The following is a 15014-nucleotide window of genomic DNA, read 5'->3' on the forward strand; positions in this document are numbered from 1 at the left end:
GTGAACACTCCAGTGTGACCCAGTCCTGGGGTAGTAGGTGGGACTTCTCTAAAAAGAAGAGGTCTGCATGCTCTGAGAAAGCAGTCTTTTTGGGATGGGGTGGTATATTTAAGTATGCACATCAAGGAAAGAAACTGGAAAAGAGGGGGGTGACCGCTTTTGAAGGTATTTTGGTTTGGTTGTTTTTTAAAATTTAGTTGTTATTATTATTATTTTCTCTTGAGAGAGATAGAGCGAGCCAGGGAGGGGCAGAGGGAGAGGTAGAGTCTTAAGCTGGCTCCATGGGTATGGGAGCCCGACACAGGTTCCATCTCATGGCCGTGAGATCATGACCGTGAGATTATGACCGGAGTCAAAATCAAGAGTCAGAGGCTCGACTGACCGAGCCACCCAGGCACCCATGGTTTGGTTGTTCTTTAAATGCTTACCTCTTGAACTGGGAGGACAGTCTTAGGAAATTTCCCATTTTACAAACATACTTCTCATTTATGTTACGATCACCTTAAGTTCCTCCACCCTTCAGCAAGGTGCATGAACGGTCTCGTGATACTGGTGCGGAAAAGGAGAAAATGGAAGTCTGGCTGCTCTGTGCTCCCAGGTCAACTGACGACTGGTCAGTGGGAGAGCATGCGGCTAGCCCACAGAGATCCGAGGTGCAGGAAATTCCGTCGTGCGGTAGTAAGGGAGGGGAACAGCTGTGAGCAGAGGGGGAGGTGCTTCTGAGCCGGAGGGGCTTCCGTTGAACGGGCAATCCTTGTAAGGCACAGCGCCTCCTTCCCAATTTATACTAAAGGTAAGCAACATTTGAAGCAGGGAAAGCTGATGCTTGGATTGCAGGTAATACGCAATCTTTGTGTCAGAGATGCCCTTGTTCCCCACTGTGGTCCAGGGAACTCACAGTCTCATTAGGCATACAGAGAGTCCTCTGTACCGACCACTGATTACAGCTCTTTTAAAAGAACCTACCGCCCTGTCTCCTCAGATCCCTTTCTTTTTTGAGGCCCCAATCCTTTGAGGTCTCTCTGGATACATGGTCACTGTGTCGTCTGTCTCTTCAGGTTCGTAAGCGCCATTTTTTATTTTGAAATCTTTTCAGTTCTAGGACGCAGAATTTATTAGTCTTCTAAGGAAGGCAGTTGTATCTTATCTTGTAACCTGTAACCTGTACCTTATTCCTCAAGGGAGTATCCCAATTTGTTAAGGGGCTGACAAAACATCCGTATTCCTCAATCCATTCTGCACAGGAGCTGTCCAAAGATTTTCTGTTCTCAGGGAAAAGTGCTGATCTTACCTTCCGGCCCCAACCCCCAATGTAAGGTTGAAATTAAGCCCAGAACAGCTCCTAAAATCTACTGATGCCAGGAGCCTAATTCTCCATTGTCGGCCCGAGAAACAGATTCCCCGCACACACTTTAGGCACGTGTGCTGTGATGACTCCCATCTGCTTTTTTGGAGTCATATGGACAGACTTTGGTGGTCCTTGTCATTTAACTCAACTTTCTTATTTTTCAGACACAATGGATTAAACCTTTCAGGCGTTAAAATCTTTATTCTTAACGAGTGTGATTACATGACTCTTTTGGCGACTTTTAATTTATATTCAAACATAACATACATAATTTTAAATTTGTAAGCTTGGTTTCTGTGATGGCATCACTAGAGGCACAATTTTGTTCAAGATTCTCTGAGTTATACTATAGCAAGCTAGGAACTTTGTAGCAGAATCTTGGAATATCTTAAAGCTCAGCTTAAGCTCGGTTTTAAAACATCTACATCTGCTTGAACCCTCCAGTTTGCCCAAAGCCTCATCACTCCATATTCTTTCACTATCAACTCCCTTGGATATTCCTTGCCTAGTCTCTGAAAGCATTTGAGTTTGCCACTCGATTAAAAAAAAATTTTTTTTTTAATGTTTATTTATTTTTGAGAGAGAGCGAGCGAGAGAGAGCGCGCGCAAGCGCTTGGAGGGGGGAAGGGCAGAGAGAGAGGGAGACACAGAATCTGAAGCAGGCTCCAGGCTCTGAGCTGTCAGCACAGAGCCCGAAGGGGAGCCTGAAGTCATGAATTGTGAGATCACGACCTGAGCTGAAGTTGGACGCTTAAACGACTGAGCCACCCAGGCGCCCCTTGTCACTCTGGATTTTAATTCAATTCCCTCATTCTATAGTTGAGAAAAATAGACTGCATAGACAGGAAACAACTTGCCTGGGAAAGCCACTCTGGAGAGTAGAACATAATTTCCTGCTTTCTCACCACACTTTGTACTATGGCCAAAATCAACATTTGTTACCAAAGAGTAACAGAGAATCTACGATTCTCCAGCATTTCAGAAGTTAGACTTGTTTGGGAATGACCACAATTTCTTGTCTGTTATGTGTGTCCACGTGAGAAGAAATCTCACCTAAATTTAACTCCCCCGCCCCGGTCTGGCCCACTTCAAACCGACCGCAGACGCCTGGGGAAGGCAAGGCGAAGACGCGGTCCACACCAGGAACCTTCTCTCCTAGCTCACGTTTCTACCCGAGCCCGCAGAGACCAGGACCGGAAGTGGCGCTCCGCTGGCGTACAGAACTACCTATGTAAACCGCGTTTGCTCTGGCCGGAAGAGAAAGGTGCAGCGCTTAGAAGGCTCCCCTCCTAGTACCGGCTTCCGCGCTGTTGCTGTTCCGGACGTGCGAGTAGATATCTGAAAACTTCGGAGACTCTGGGTTGTGACATGCCGGGCGGAGGCCACTGCCCCGATTGCGGCTCCACTGAGCTCGTGGAAGACTCTCACTATTCGCAGAGCCAGCTGGTGTGCTCAGACTGTGGCTGCGTCGTCACCGAGGGAGTCCTTACTACCACCTTCAGCGACGAGGGCAACCTCCGAGGTATTTGTGCCGGCCTTTCCAGGGCCGTGGGTATAGGCTGGGGTGGTGGAGGGATTGACATCAGATTCCTCTTATGCCTCTCACGCCCTCTCGTTGTCACGTGTACACTTAACTACGGGAGAAAGTGACCTAAAGTGAAGGAGCGCTGCAGGAGGGCAGGGACGGCCATTCCTCTGCGTTTTTCTAGCACCTGGTACGGTATCTGGCATGTATTAGGTCTCATAAACGTCGACCAAATGAAACAGAGAAACAAGAGTTTCACTCAGTTTATCTAGTTTGGGTGTGATGGACGGATGGAATTCTTTACAAGTGCGGACAAGTATGAGCCCGAAGGAGCCTTTAGCCCTAATTGACAAACACATCTTTTTTTTTTTTTTTTCCTTTCTTTCTGAGTCCCTGACCAGTGCAGCCCTCAAAATCAGCAATCAGGAAAATTGCCTGGATTGGATATACAGGAGAGATGGCTGCAAATTTGGAACTCTTGAAGCCACTTTAGTGCAGTCTTAACCTTCCTCAGTCTCTGTATTTAAAAAAAAAATTTTTTTTAACGTTTATTTATTTTTGAGACAGCATGAACGGGGGAGGGTCAGAGAGAGGGAGACACAGAATCTGAAACAGGCTCCAGGCTCTGAGCTGTCAGCACAGAGCCTGATGCGGGGCTCGAACTCACAGACCGTGAGATCATGACCTGAGCCGAAGTCGGCCGCTTAACCGACTGAGCCACCCAGGCACCCCTCAGTCTCTGTATTTGATACTGCTTGTGAACGTAGAAAACCAGATGGACTTTTAATGTGCAAAAATGGGCACCTTCATGAGACAGGGAGCAGAGCCTAATGATATGAATTCTCCCTGGTTTTGTGTGGCGGGAGGCCAGGGGTCTGGTGAATAAAGGCTAAACAAAGCTATTTGTTGTCCCTTATCTTACAGAAGTAACATATTCCCGAAGCACAGGGGAAAACGATCAAGTTAGCCGCAGCCAGCAACGAGGTGAGACTCAACCTTTTATGAGACAGTGGCCTTAAAGAAAATTCTTCTGATGGTCCAGCCCATCCTCTTGCTTTTCCTGATTTCAGCATTGCTATGTAAGGTAGAGTAGAAGAGAATGGTAGTCCGAAATAAAGAATGGAGATGGTCTAAGAGAGGCGGCAATTCAGTATACAGTGTGGGTTTGTCAGGGGTATGTTAAAGGTTGATTTAAGCATCCCAGATCACACTTTGGCTTGGCTCTGAATCACACCAGCCCCTGAAGAGCGGTGGGTTGAAATGTGACTTCTTTCCCCAGATTTCTTTGTGTCTTTAGAATGACCTCACCAAGCGTCACTCCTGTCATCGTAGAAAAGCACATCATTTGTGCAACTGGTATGGGAGGCAAGTGTAGCAGAAGTTGCTGGGAGCCACTCAGTAGTGCCTTTGACCCCTCTGACTCTGGCTGTGGGCTTTCTTAGGTCTCCGCCGAGTGAGAGACCTCTGTCGAGTCCTGCAGTTGCCATCGACATTTGAGGACACAGCAGTTGCCTACTACCAGCAGGCGTACCGGCACTCTGGCATCCGTGCTGCCAGGCTGCAAAAGAAGGAGGTGCTAGTTGGGTGCTGTGTCTTGATCACCTGCCGACAGCATAACTGGCCCCTAACCATGGGAACCGTCTGCGCCCTGTTGTATGCGGATTTGGATGTGTTTTCTGGCACCTACATGCAGATAGTGAAGCTCCTGGGGCTGGATGTGCCCTCGCTGTGCTTGGCAGACCTGGTGAAGACGTACTGTAGCAGGTACCTGCCTACCGGGAACCCCCGGGACGGGATGGACCCTTAGCCCTCCATCTTTTTACCTGTCACTTTTTCACCAAAGTGCATCTAAAGGGATTTGGGAGGAAAATCTATATTCTCCCTCCCTCGTGCTCTTGTAGTCTCTCTTCCTAGTACTTGTCGATAAAGCTGATTCCATTTCACATTTCTAAACTGTTTGGCATTTCCGAATCCCTTTGCCTTTACTGCATCCTGATGCCTGATGTAGGCAGCGCAGGTATCAGCCTTGTCACCGGGCCGCTGAGTTGTGGCTCTCGCGTTGTGCGTGGCCTGCTTGGCTGTGTGCGACCGCCCTGCCTCAGCAGGATCATCTGCAAGTGGAGGTGACAAGATGTTAGTGACTGGGCCGGCGGTGGAAGCTACTGCTTTTTTTTTCATTTTATTTTCTTTAGGAGCCACGTTCTTTTCCTCTCTCCTCTCCTCTCCTCTCCTCCTCTCCTCTCCTCTCCTCTCCTCTCCTCTCCTCTCCTCTCCCCTCCCCTCTCCTCCTTTTCTTCTTTTCTCTTTTATTTTCTCTTCTCTTCTTCCTTTTCTTTTCTGAAAATAGAGTAGAAGGCACAGGCTACCAGTGTCAAGTTGTGTTGGGTTTGCTTGGTTACTTCCTAGCTGGATGACTCTGGGCCAGATTTTTAACTATAAATGCACATAATGGGGCGTAGAGTGGATGATAGGAGAGCATGTGTAAAGCATGGAGAATACTGGCCGACGGGGTCGCTGACACATTAGCTTCCCCCGCTGCATGCTCCTGCCCTTCACCTCACGGGTGGGAGACGCAGCCTGTCTTCTCTCAGCACCTGTATAAACCCGCTGCCAGCAAGTTTGAGTATTTGTTCCAAGAGGACAGAATAGCCCACCTGGAGTGGACTGCTTTTCTTCACTTGGGAAGAGCAGTCCCCTCCCCTGTGGGCATCGAGACCAGACTGTCCTTTTGGTCATTTCAGCTTCAGACTGTTCCAAGCCTCCCCGTCTGTGCCAGCCAAATACGTGGAAGACAAAGAGAAGATGCTGTCGCGAACATTGCAGCTGGTGGAGCTGGCGGATGAGACGTGGCTGGTGACTGGGCGGCATCCCTTGCCTGTCATCACTGCTGCTACTTTTCTGGCATGGCAGTCGCTGCAGCCTTCGCATCGGCTGACGTGTTCCCTGGCCCGTTTTTGTAAACTGGCGAACGTGGACCTGCCCTACCCCGCTTCCTCCCGCTTGCAGGAGCTGCTCTCCGTGCTGCTGCGGATGGCCGAGCGGCTGGCCTGGCTGCAGGTTCTGAAGCTCGACAAGCGCTCTGTGGTGAAGCACATCGGTGACCTTCTCCAGCACCGCCACACGTTGGTCCGCAAGGCCTTTCGCGATGGAACGGCAGAGATGGAAGCTGGGGAGAAGGAGCTGCGGGGAAGGTGCCAGGGGCCAGAGCAGGGAAAAGAGGAGGTGGCGAGTAGTTCCTTAAATTTGCCTGAGGGGAAGCGGCCAGCTAGTCCCACCCCTCTCCTCCCACCTTGCATGTTGAAGCCCCCAAAGCGGATCTGCCCCCCACCCCCAGTCTCCACAGTCACCGGAGATGAGAACATATCTGATAGTGAAATAGAGCAGTATTTGCGTACCCCTCAGGAAATTAAGGACTTTGAAAAAGCTCAAGCTGCAAGACAGGCTGCCAGGAGTGTTTCTAACCCTCCCTGATGTACATCTGGGGGAGCACTCACCACATTCTGACAGCAGCTTAATAATAATCCTGTCCTATCTGGAGAAATCAGCATATGTAAGTCCTTAGGTGTTTTCTTGTTTAAAGGAACCGAGGGACTCTGCAATTACCTGGACCCTGGGTCCTGGAATACAAGTTGGGAGCAGTGCAGGGACCATTGGCTTGGAGAGAATCGGTCCTTTGGTGCCGGAGAAGTGGCTCATGTTTGTATTACGTGGGATGGCTTTCCTTCTAGACTGGTTGGAGGAGGTCAGGCTTCTTCCTGGTTTGAACCGGGTACAGTGCTGCTGCTACAGGCCCGATGATGGGCCCTTGCTGCTGGTGTGGAGCGGGTGGTATCTTGAACAGTATCAGCCCCCAGAGGACGGGAACCGGGCAGCTGTGGGCCCAGTGTCCACCTATAGGCATCGATGGGTTCTTGTGTATGAGGTCATGAAATCCTCCACTTCATAACAAAAGGACCGTGGGTGGACTAAGGTTATAGCTCAAGGGCTTTGCAAAATTTTAATATATTAAAACAAGAGGCATCTGCTAGAAAACATTCTATTGTATAAAACTCAAGCTTTTAAAAACATGTTTTCTTTGGCACTTTTCATCCCCTCCCTCCCTTTTTTCCCCAGCGTATTGCAAAAGCTCTCCAGTGCTAAGGCATTGGCAGGGTATGTAAACAGCAGCCAGCATATGTGGAAGAATAATACGAAGCTTTTTTTTTTTCTTTTTGTCTAATATTGTCTGTGCAGCAAGCATAAATAACAGGATTCATCCCAAGGTGTGTGGGTTTTCTCCCCTCCCTTATGTCTTTTGCCTTCGTGATCAGGCTGCAGTGACATGGACGCTGGGAGGGGACCTAGACCAGGTCTTGTTTTCCTGTTCTTCACCAGGCCCAGGTTTCCCTCCACCTTCATTGGGTCCTTTAGTAAAAGGCTGGTGGTGACTTTTTAGGTTGGGGGAAAATATGGGTGCTGGTGTTTAAAAGTAGTGAAGGCACAGGGCCCGAGTGAGCTGCAGGGACCCTACCTGATACCTTGAGGGATTCAGCTTGGGAGTCTGTGAGGCAGGAAGCCAGTTTGATGTTTGGGAGGTTTCTCCCTAACCTGACTTAGAGGTCAGTTCTTGGACTGGTCCTTCCATACGGCCTCATGGAGGCAGGGAAGTCTCTTCCTCAGCCCCATGGTGTTAGAAAGCTGAGACTAGGGGTGTGGGGCTTGCAACTGAACAATAAGTGCTTCCCCAACACTACCTGCAGCCTTGTGGTAGAGCCTCTCTTCGGAGCACTGTTTATAGGGCCAGGTTTAGGGCGTGACTGCCTTCAGCTCCAAATCTAAGCACTACGACTCTCTACTTCCCTCAGATCCTTCCCAGGCATCTGGCAGAGTCAGCTTCTCAGGTGTAGGGCCTTGGCTTTGTCCTGGGACGCCCCGTCTACAGCCCTGCCATGTGGTGTGTGGACCACTCCTGTGGGAAGTGTCCCACCGTCCCTGATGGTGCAACCTTCCCACCTGCTCCCACCCCCTTCCCTAGAACTCCATCTCCAGAGCTGCTTTCACACGGTTCTACCTTCTCTTGCATAGTTTATCTGAAAAGCAGCACCTATAGGTCCTGGTCATCTGGCTCAACTGCTAGGCTGGCCCCCTGGTTGGCCAAGAGCAAGGTTGGGGAGAGGCCCTAGGATCTAGGCACAGCGGGCTGACTTCTGACGAGGGCAGTGAGGAGAGAACGCTGTTCTCAAGCTCCTGTCATCTGTGTCTTCCTGATCAGGCCGATGACCATCAGTGAGGCACGGTGGATAAGCTGTGGGGAGTACCTAAGGAGGAGCCCACCTGGGGGCTCTGGGGGGGCAGTCTCCCACTCCACGGGCTGGTAGGACCTCCCCTGCTATCCTGGACGGCACCGATTTGACTGCCAAAACCAGCCTGGGCTGGGACGGAAATGTATCATGCCTGTGGTCCTGGGATGGTCGCTACCCCAGAGGGACTGCGCTCTGGGCGGTGGCAGGCCTACCCCTGTGTTTTCCCCAGCCTCCAGGACTAAAGCTGGTGTGCCGAGCCGCAGCCATGGGCGCCTCTACCTCAAACCCGTTGATGTACCGGTTGACGTCTTTGAGGCCCCGCCCCCCTCCCCCCCAGCAGCCTGGGTGACAGGGCCACATGGCCAGCCTGTCCTACAGCGTCGCCCACCCCCGCCCTAGACGGTGGTTTCGCTCTTCCAGAGCCCCGTCTTCATGCAGGCGCCTCCGGCCGCCTCCGTGCCCGTCATGGTGATGTCGTCGTACTTGGCCCCCTTGGGCGCGCCGTTCAGACTGGCCGCGTTGAGCGGGTACGAGCGGCGCTTGCTCTCCCTCTCCAGCGCGCCGCCCCCGCCGCCCTTGAGGTTGTCGCGACTGGCGCTGCGGCGCTGGCCTGGCCGGCCCGCCTCGGGGGGTGGCGCCGCACTCGTGTCGCTGCCCTCCGACGGCGTGAGCATGGGCTCGCCCTCGAGCTGGAGGCCCGGGCTGTTGCGGCTGCTGCCCGGGTAGCTGTCGGACGGGCTGTTGTGCAGGCTGCCGCTCTCGCTGGACAGCAGCTCCGGCGCCCCGGCCGCCGCGCCCCCGCGCAGCGCCTTGAGCCGGTTCTTGGAGCCGGCCTCCCCCGCGCGGTGCCCCTTGACCCGACTCTTGTGCACTCGGCGCCCATGGTGCAAGTTGTTGGCGTGGCGGGGCGCGAGGCTCCCCCGGGAGCCCGTGGGCTCTGGCTCCCCTTCCCCGCGGGCCACCACCCCGGCCTCGCACACCTGACTCTGGGCCAGCTGCAGGTTGGTGAGCTTGCAGGGGCCCAGGGGTGGCGCGTGGCCGCTGCTGCCGCTCGGGGAGGACTTGAGGGAGGGAGGCCCCTCTCCGAACACAGGGGAACCGTCCTCTGAGGCGGCGGGCACGGCCCGGGGTGAGGGGCGGGGGGCGGAGGCGTGGGGGCAGCAGGCACGCCAGGAGGCCCTGACGTCCCTGCGCCTGGCACAGTGGTGGGTGAAGACGAAGAGTCCCAGGGCGGAGGCTGCCACCCCGTACAGGCAGCTGCACACCACCCGGGGCAGCCAGCGCTGGGACACGGCCAGAGCCCCACAGGCCCACATGGCCAGGTACAGGAAATGCGTGGTCACCAGCGCCCCCAGTTGGACTCCCGGAGAATAGAGGCCGTCACCATCCTCCGGGGGCCCGGGTGTCACCAACCCCGCGCTCCCAGTAGCCAGAAGGGAACCTGAGTCATTCAGGAAGGGGCCGCTGCTCCTGGGCCTGGTGGAAGCCCTGAGCTCCTCCCCTGGCTCCAGGGAGACCCTGCTGGTGCCCCCCTTTGGGCTCTGTGCCAGAGGACCCCTTAAGCGCAGCCCTGCACACAGGAAATAGATCCAGGTGATCAGCAGAATCAAAGCCACCGGGATGTAGAAGGCTCCTAGGCTTGGACGCCACACCAGCCAGCAGCTGAGGGGAGACACAGGCAGTGGATGAGGAGGGGGAGCACGTCTGAGGTGGCTGGGTGGCTGGGGTGATAGGACATGGTGAGCGGAAAAGCAGAGGTTGGCTGAGTCAACATGCATGGGTTTGGGGTGGGTCGCCGGCTGAGCGGGCCTGGCAGGTGTCCCTGCCAGGGAAGTAGAAGGCGTCCAGTGTCAGGGTGGGTGGGTTTGGGGCGGGAAGGCAGCGGCGCTCACTAGGGGCTGTGGTCCCGGTAGTTGTGGATGTTGACAGCAGCTGTGATGCCACAGATAATGAGTGGGATCCCTCCAGCGATCAGATAGAACCTGGGGAGGAATGGGGTTTGGGGATCAGAGAGATGGGGAACGAAGGGAATTGGAACCAGGTGCCCGGAAACCTTGACTCAGGGTCTCTCTCCCATCCTCTTTCCCCTTTAAATTCTGTCAGAATTTTTTGCCTGGGACGCAAGGCCCCTACGGGGCAGGCTCAGTAGATTCCTAGGGGACTTGGCCAAGACTGTTGTAAGGGACAGAGGCTAGAATTGCTCTGTCACCCTAAACACTGCAGAAATCAGGGTGCTGCTCACGTGGCCAGGATCCCTGTCCAATGCCCTTTGGAGTCTCTTCCTTCCCTGGCTTTGTCATGCGGGAAAAGCCCTAAGGGTGCACCCACCCCATGGCCTTGGGCAACCTGGTGCCACCTAGGGCCTTTTCTCTTTGGAGCCTGATCTCCCAGGATCTTGGACCCACCCTGCATCCACCCTGGGAGGACAGAGCTTGGTGTTCTATACCCGCCTCTGAACCCTTCACCCTTGCAAAGCTGACAGTCGAGGCATGTACCGGAGCATGGGACGGGGAGCGGGCGGGGCAGAGTCCCCTTCCTGTGGAGGGGGCGCTCTCCAGGTGAGCTCCTTGTGGAGGACGCGGGCCTTCACACCCATCCAGAGCAGTGTGGACAGTGAAGAGTAGTGCAGAGTGACACCCACCTGCAGGGTGAGGCCACTGAGGCTGGGGGACGGGGCCGCTACGACTGGAGCCCCCCCAGAGCCTCAGTGCGCAGCGTTCTCCCGCTCCTCCCAGGTTCCCATCCCCAGCTCTACCCAGATCCTCCTCAAGGTTCTGACCCTGTGGTCACCCTCTCGACTTCCAGCCCGGGGTTCTCTCCCACTCCGGAGACTTGACACCCCTGCTCTTGCTTTCTGGCTTGTCCCTGACCTCTCCTTGCAGACCCCATTCTCCACTTTGAAGACCCATCTCATAGTTTCTCTACTTCTTACCTCCCCTCCTCTCATGCCCCCGACCCCAGCAAGGCTGGACACAACAGTGGAGCTGGGGCCTGGTAGCATGAGTCCCCTTTTCCCCCTGCACCCACAGACTCTGTGCCTAGGCTGCCATCACTCATCTAGGAGCGCCCCCCGCCCCGCTCCAGCCCCTTCTCCTGCTTACTGCCTGGCAGACCGTCGGGTAGTTGGTGAGTGTGATGCCTCCTGCAAAGACGGCGGAGGTCATGGCCATGTGGAAGCACAAGTTCAGCAGCATGTGCCAGCCCTTCCGGGACACGTGGATGGAGCTGCCCCAGAAACAGTAATTAATGGGCCACTCCGCCCAAGATCAGGTCCATGGGGTCTCAAGGTAATTCAGAGAGCAAGAGGGAAAGGCAGATATCTATGTGCATACATGTGTGCGAGTGTGATAGAGGCCCCAGGGCAAGAAGGGCTTAACCCCCAAGGTGTGTTTTCCAGCCCTAGACCCTGCAAATAAAATGCTAGGCAAGGGCCCAAGAAAGTCATGTGGCCCCACTGGGGAAAGGAACACTTGGCCAGTACTTGGTGAGACCCACAGCCCTCCCTCCTCGCCCACCCCTCCTGCGGGCGCTCCTACCTGTGGTTGAGGATGTAGGTGATGATGGTGGAGAAGAGGCAGAGCAGCAGCAGGGCGGTGCAGGGATACACGACAGGGTGCAGCCCTGCCCCTGAGCCCCCTACCTCCCTGGGGAAGGCACTCAGCTCCTAGAAAGAGTAGGAAAGAGGATGTATTAGGAAGCCAGGGGTAGAGGCCACCCCACGGAGTCCTGGCCAGCCCCCCAGGCCACTTTTCCTTTCCCCAAGCCCTGTCAGCTTTGGCCCCTAGTCCGTCCAGGTAGGTGAAGATGTAAGTGATGTGAGTTCGCTCTTAGGAAGTCAGTCTTAGGCAGTGTTAATCATCTACTGCCTGCCTATTCCTCCCTCCTAGTCTTTTGCCCTTCAGGGAGCTTTTTTGAGCCTCAGCCTGAAAATCGGGGATGAGGAAAGAGGTGGAAGTTTCTATCATCCAGCTGATCTGGGAGAGCGGGGTGCAAAATGTGGTGAGGGAGTGGGGTGACCAGAAAGGAGAAATGTTCCCAGATTTTTTTTTTTTTTTTCCACTTTAACAATCTGGGTCTCAGTGCAGGATGTGAAGACCGGGCTGGGGAGTTCCAGGTCCATCTCTTTCGATGAGCGGAGGCAGAACCTCCCTGTCTCCTGAAAGATGAAAAGGTGTGGAGGGGCACCTGGGTGGCGCAGTCGGTTAAGCGTCCGACTTCAGCCAGGTCACGATCTCTCGGTCCGGGAGTTCGAGCCCGCGTCGGGCTCTGGGCTGATGGCTCAGAGCCTGGAGCCTGTTTCGGATTCTGTGTCTCCCTCTCTCTCTGCCCCTCCCCCGTTCATGCTCTGTCTCTCTCTGTCCCAAAAAATAAATAAATGTTGAAAAAAAAATTAAAAAAAAAAAAAAAAGAAAAGGTGTGGGGAAGGCCAGAGGGGCATTTCCCCATGAGTCCTACAGTTACGAGGCCCGATAAGGCTGCTGTCCTCTCTGTAGTTCTCTGTGGCTCCAGGTGATCCGAACACCCCCATTCTCACCTCCCACACATTCCACGGAGTTCTCCCAGCCTCTGGGCCCCTGTCGCACTCACCATGAGCACGGCCACATTGCCCAAGTGCTGGCAGTGCAGGGAGCTGACGTTGGGCTGGCTGGAGCGGAGCTGGCAGCCCTCGGGGCTCCAAGCCCCAGGGCCGCCCGGCCCATCCTGGCTCCATCGAGCTGCCATGGGTTCGGCCCCTTCAGCCCAATGCCGTAGCGAGACGGCCACTGGCTCGGTCAGGTTCCCCACACCACAGCCACCTGCGGGAGACAGGGAGGTCCACACGGGTGGAACCGGGCTGCGGGGAGGCTGGCTGTATGGAACTAGGTGGCGGCGAGTGAACAACAGCCCGAGCGTGCACTGAACGCCTGCGGGCTGGGCGCCGGCCGGACTTCGGGACATGGTTAGGTGCCAGTTCGGGCCCTGCCTTCCAGGTGGTCAGTCTCACCAGGGTGACACAGGGATGGATCAAAATAAAGCACCAGGGGGCGCCTGGGTGGCTCAGTCAGTTAAGCATCCGACTCAGTTTCGGCTCAGGTCGTGATCTTGTGGTTTCCTGGGTTCGAGCCCCGTATCAGGCTCTGCGCTGGCAATGCAGAGCCTGTGTGGAGTTCTCTCTCTCTCTCTCTCTCTCTCTGCCCCTCCCCTGCTCACGCTGTCTCTGTCTCTCTCAGAATAAATAAATAAACTTAAAAAAAAATTTTTTTTAAAGAAAAATAAAGCACTGGGAGGTGGCCTGTTCCAAGTGCCGAATGAATGGTGGTGACCTACCTGAAAACAGGGGACTCTGGGGCTGGGGTCAGGGACAGGAAAGTGGAAGGTACTTGTACTCAGGGAACAAAAGGTGAAGTGAGGATTCGGGGATGGAGGGAGTGGGGGCACCCGGAGAGGGAAAGTTGGCACCAGGTTAGGAGGTCGGAGGGAGGGAGGGAGGCCAAGGTGGGTCAAGGGTCTGTGTTTTTAACTCTTGCAATTTGACAAATCTGGGATATAAATCCCAATGTCTTCCTGAGGCTTTTCTCCAGCAGTCCTTTACAGGATGTCTCTGTCCCCTATCATCCTGGGAAATGGGGTGTGGTCACTCTCCTCTGCCACTCCCCCAGGCTCTTAGGGGGTGCTGTGGGTGAGGGAAGGGCAGGAAGGGGTGTGGGGAGTTCAGCGCCTTACTGGTTCCTGCAAAGATGACAGGGGTGGCCACGCCACGCCTCTTGCCAGGCCCGGGGGCTCCGGGACGTGAGGTGTTGCCGTGGCTGCGGAAGAGGCGGCCGTTTCGGAAGACAAGCAGTTGCAGGGTGCAGTCTGGGGGGACAGGGGGAGCCAGGGCAGCCGGAAGGGACGAGAACAGACTGGGCGGCAGCTGGATGGAGGCCAGGGCCACGCTGTTCTGGGGGGACATCGGAGTTCCTCAGAGACATCTAGGACCCCCTAGGACTCCAAGGCCTAACGGCTCCCCCCTCCCCCCTCCCCTCTATGCCTTTTCTGGAGCAGCTTCCACTCACAGGACCCGCTTCCACGAGGCACCTGCATCTGGGCACATCCCCTCTTAGCATCCGCCCCCACACGCCTCCCCCAGTGCCCACCTTGATGTGGAAGGACGACAGAGAAATGCTGGGCCTCCCCGTGGTACAGCGGAAGCGGAGCTGCTGATCGGCCAGGGGCTCTGGCTCCGGGGAGGGGTTCTGGCCGGGGCTTCCGGGCCGTATGCCCAGCACTCCCGCCTCCCTTCTCTGGAAGGCTGTGCAGGTCAGCCCCACGTAGCTGTGTGGCTTGATGAGGTAGGCCTCCAATGCCACGTTTCTTGAGTTCTAGGGACAGGGAACTTGTCACTCCCCCCCGCATTTGAGATCTGGCGGCTCTCTCTTGGCTTCCTGCTGAGACCACACGGTCCCTCTCTGCGGGTTTGCTCAGGCTGTGTCCCCCTATGCATTCTTCCTTCCCATCTTCCCAAGGCCTGGCAGTCTTAGGTCTGCTGCCGAGTCTCCCCTACCCCTGGCGATGGCACCTTCTTCCTCCTAAGACCTTTCCTCCCACTCACACCCTACCTTGTATCTTGCTCACTTCTCAACAGATACTAGTTCTGCCACCCCAACTAAACCGTGGAGCAGGGTCCACGTCCAGCCTCCTTGTACCTCCGGAAGTGCCTAGCAGAGCATCTTGCTCCCCTGTGGTTGCTAATGGGTTCACAAGCCACCCCTGGTGATCTCACCCTCTTTTCAGGGGACAGATGTCTCCATCACTCCTCATTCCATCACAGTGCTGTCACCCTGATCCCAAGCCCCTCTAGTTCCTTGGGCTGGTGCTACGGTTCCGTTCCCCACTGTGA

At 55.1% G+C, this 15014-nt stretch overlaps 2 protein-coding genes across 2 annotated transcripts in view; one reads left to right on the forward strand and one right to left on the reverse strand.

The window, feature by feature from the left end:
• Window positions 1-2607: 2607 nt before the first annotated feature.
• Window positions 2608-6940, forward strand: BRF2 (BRF2 general transcription factor IIIB subunit). The gene is made up of 4 exons (XM_040459879.1): window positions 2608-2870; window positions 3798-3857; window positions 4316-4637; window positions 5615-6940. Exons 1-4 carry the CDS (start codon window positions 2717-2719, stop codon window positions 6342-6344), a joined length of 1266 nt encoding a protein of 421 aa, XP_040315813.1. The 5' UTR covers window positions 2608-2716; the 3' UTR covers window positions 6345-6940.
• Window positions 6894-15014, reverse strand: part of ADGRA2 (adhesion G protein-coupled receptor A2) — a 35150-nt gene continuing 27029 nt past the window's right edge. The window contains exons 13-20 of the mRNA XM_040490404.1: window positions 14272-14496; window positions 13859-14075; window positions 12743-12951; window positions 11692-11819; window positions 11257-11380; window positions 10651-10796; window positions 10048-10137; window positions 6894-9817 (exon numbers count right to left, since the gene is read on the reverse strand). Of these exons, the coding sequence (XP_040346338.1) occupies window positions 8551-9817; window positions 10048-10137; window positions 10651-10796; window positions 11257-11380; window positions 11692-11819; window positions 12743-12951; window positions 13859-14075; window positions 14272-14496 (2406 nt within the window). The 3' untranslated portion in view covers window positions 6894-8550. The remainder of the gene's footprint in view (window positions 9818-10047; window positions 10138-10650; window positions 10797-11256; window positions 11381-11691; window positions 11820-12742; window positions 12952-13858; window positions 14076-14271; window positions 14497-15014) is intronic.

The sequence above is a fragment of the Herpailurus yagouaroundi genome, unplaced genomic scaffold (genome assembly GCF_014898765.1).
Source record: "Herpailurus yagouaroundi ecotype Mexico unplaced genomic scaffold, PumYag 28, whole genome shotgun sequence".
In the NCBI taxonomy this organism is placed as follows: domain Eukaryota; kingdom Metazoa; phylum Chordata; class Mammalia; order Carnivora; family Felidae; genus Herpailurus; species Herpailurus yagouaroundi.